The 2,812-nt window shown below is 37.7% G+C and overlaps 1 protein-coding gene across 1 annotated transcript; it reads right to left on the reverse strand.

Moving 5' to 3' along the window:
- Positions 1-224: 224 nt before the first annotated feature.
- LOC107908246 (putative glutaredoxin-C14) lies at positions 225-1,380 on the reverse strand. The gene has a single exon (XM_016835483.2). The coding sequence runs from the start codon at positions 953-955 to the stop codon at positions 578-580; it is 378 nt and encodes a 125-aa protein (XP_016690972.1). The 5' UTR covers positions 956-1,380; the 3' UTR covers positions 225-577.
- Positions 1,381-2,812: the final 1,432 nt, after the last annotated feature.

Below are 2,812 nucleotides of genomic sequence, written 5' to 3' on the forward strand. Positions count from 1 at the left end.
ACCCTTTTTATTTTTGTTTTCAATTTTTTCACCAGTCAATCACTTTTACAATTCAAAACCATGGTTTTTTTGACTAGATTTATTTTTGCAACTTAAATTTCATATTCAATGTTTAAAACATTCGGGAAAAGTTGAGAGAGAAATAAATCATCTTTGTTAAAAATTGCAGAAAAAGAAAAAGAATATTTAGTTAATCTTTTAAATTAAATAATAATGAACCTAGATTCAATTTGAATATCTTGGCTTTTATAATAAGATAAAATTTCTCCATATAACAAGTGTCCAACTCCAAAAGCTACTCGAATATGAAACAACAGAATCCTGGTAGGAACTGTATACAGCAGACACTGCCCAACTGCATTAATTCCCATTCGTAATAAGACAAAGGGTTAGGAGGCGTCAAAATCTCTGATTGGAAAACAAAACTTAACAACCTAATCTGTTTGCAATGAAAATAGACAGAGATCATGAAGGCAGACACAACAGCTTCACTTTTTTGTTTTGTACATGCACTTTGTAGTTCCTGGTTAATTATTAGGCATGATGTTCTCTAATCACTAACTATGATTATCAAGAATTACAGCCAAAGAGCTCCGGCTTCCTTGAGAAGTGGTACTAAGGTTCCATTAATATGGGAAGCCATCACTCGGTCCATGGCTCCTATAAGCTTCCCTCCGATGAAAACAACAGGCACGGGTTGCGAGTTTCCAAGCAGCCGCATTAGTGCGGTTTCCAAATCTTTACCTCTGGGGTCCTGGTCCAGCTCGTACACCGTTGGGTTCACTCCCATTCCGCAGAAGAGCCTCTTCACAGCATGGCACATGCAACAGCTGCTCAAACTGAATATCACCACGGCTTTCTCCGAGGCCAGCTTCACCACCCTCTCCATTGGGTCTGACCCTATGCTCCTCGTTGGCATGTAGTACCCCCAATAATAATTACCTTGATAATGCATTTATCAAATAAATTATTCCCCCAAAAGAAGAAAATCACAAAAAGTGAAAAGCAAAGATGGTGATGAAGTTAGAGAGAAAAAGGTAACAAAACGGGTCAGCTAGTGAGCATGGTGCCGAACATAAGATGTGATGGAGCCTTTTGTAAGGATCGGGGGGAGGGCATTGTTGTAAATAAAGAGAGGTTAGTCCGCAGCGCATGCGTGGAGGGCCTCGTGGTAGGATTCTTGTCCTCAACAAGACGACAAAGCCTATATTTACACTGGTAGTCGAAGAGGAAGCCAGGGTGTCAGTTGTAGAAGGCGGCTAGGGGTAATTTGTCTACTCTAGAGAGTAAACACACTGGGTTCCAACTTTTAATCCCTTCTTGCTTTGGCAAACCAGAAATAAACTTGCGTACAACACTAGCATTAAAACATCAAGGGCATTTTCTCCTTTTGCATAGACGGCTGCCTCAGTCGATGTTGTCGGGCCTTTAAGGTTTGAGTTCGCGTGTTTGTCACGCGCATGCTTAGTTTCTTTTTCTCGTCTAATTTGTTAACTTTTGCTTAGTTATTAAGCTTTCATTTGAGTGTGGGGGCAAATTACGTGGTTTAACACATTTCGGACAATCCAATGCAAAAGAAAAAAAAGAAAAAGCGAGAGAGATATAGTTAGTATAATAGTAACAACATGTTTCTCCTACTTTGCAAGTCATGGGGGACCAAGAACAGAAGAAACAGGACTTTCTTGATATTTCTTTCCCAGAGAAATACGAACACATCGGATGTTATGTTTTTTTAGTCAAAAAGACCAATCATATTCGTTACTCTTTCTTTTTCCATCTTTTGTAATGTTTTAATCAACTTTTGGACATCAAATGTAACAGCAATGCACAACAAAAGCAACGAATTTGCATGGAACTGAAGTTTCTTTCAATATCAAATAAGTAGAGCTTTTAAGCTGTCACCATCCACGTTTTCTAAAATCAGACTTAAACTTGAGGCCGACAGCCCACAGCTTAGACTAAAACATTGTTTTTACAACATACAATTAATGGATTTCACCACTTATACTACTGTTTTACATCTTCAATTGGATCCTAAAACCTTTGTTCAGCAAGGGCGTAACAACGGAAAAAATGAAGGGGCACCCTCACGGAACTATAGAACTTGCAGTTTTTTTACTGTACAGCAATGCGTAGCAGACATTTTATAAATGAGAGAAATTAATAAAACTAGATGCATGGTATAAAAGAAACAGGCAAGGATTTTGGCTTTAACTATTTGAGCTTTCTGCTAACATGTTCACCTAAAGCAGAGACAAAGAGGCAGTTGCTACAGCGCCCCCCCCCCCCCCCCGGCCCAAAAAAAAAAAAAATTAAGGCGTGGTCTGCACCCACAGGCCTATCGGGCGGAGGGTACGGTTTGCGCCGAATGCCGGCTAAATATCAGGATCCTTTTTTGTGGGTGGGGTAGATCCGACTACATTCTTAACTCTCTCTCTCTCTCTCTGCTATTATGTGGCTCTTGTTATTCTTCTCTCACGGTGATATTAGCAGCCCAGCATTCAAAGCTCTTTTTACTGAAGAAGAATGTTATACTTATTATTAGCCGATCATTCATTAATGAAAACAAATGAAAAAAATGTTGTTAGAACTTGCTAAGGTCGGCTATTCGTCTATAAAAATTCATTTAGATAATTTCTTATGTTCAAGAAATTAATTTGGAATAAAAATAAGAAATATTTTTTTAAAAAATACAGGTTACTTTCATTCCAATATTCAAACATGGATTTGATTTATGTTTTAATTATAAATAAATATATTAGTGAGTTATTATGTAAAATTGTCACTATAAATTTTGTTCTGAATTTTGTTG

This window comes from Gossypium hirsutum, chromosome D02 (assembly GCF_007990345.1).
Source record: "Gossypium hirsutum isolate 1008001.06 chromosome D02, Gossypium_hirsutum_v2.1, whole genome shotgun sequence".
NCBI classification, from domain to species: Eukaryota; Viridiplantae; Streptophyta; class Magnoliopsida; order Malvales; family Malvaceae; genus Gossypium; species Gossypium hirsutum.

Coding starts and splice junctions, on each gene's coding strand:
- LOC107908246 (XM_016835483.2), bottom strand. CDS start 955: ATGCATTATCAAGGTAATTATTATTGGGGGTACTACATGCCAACGAGG.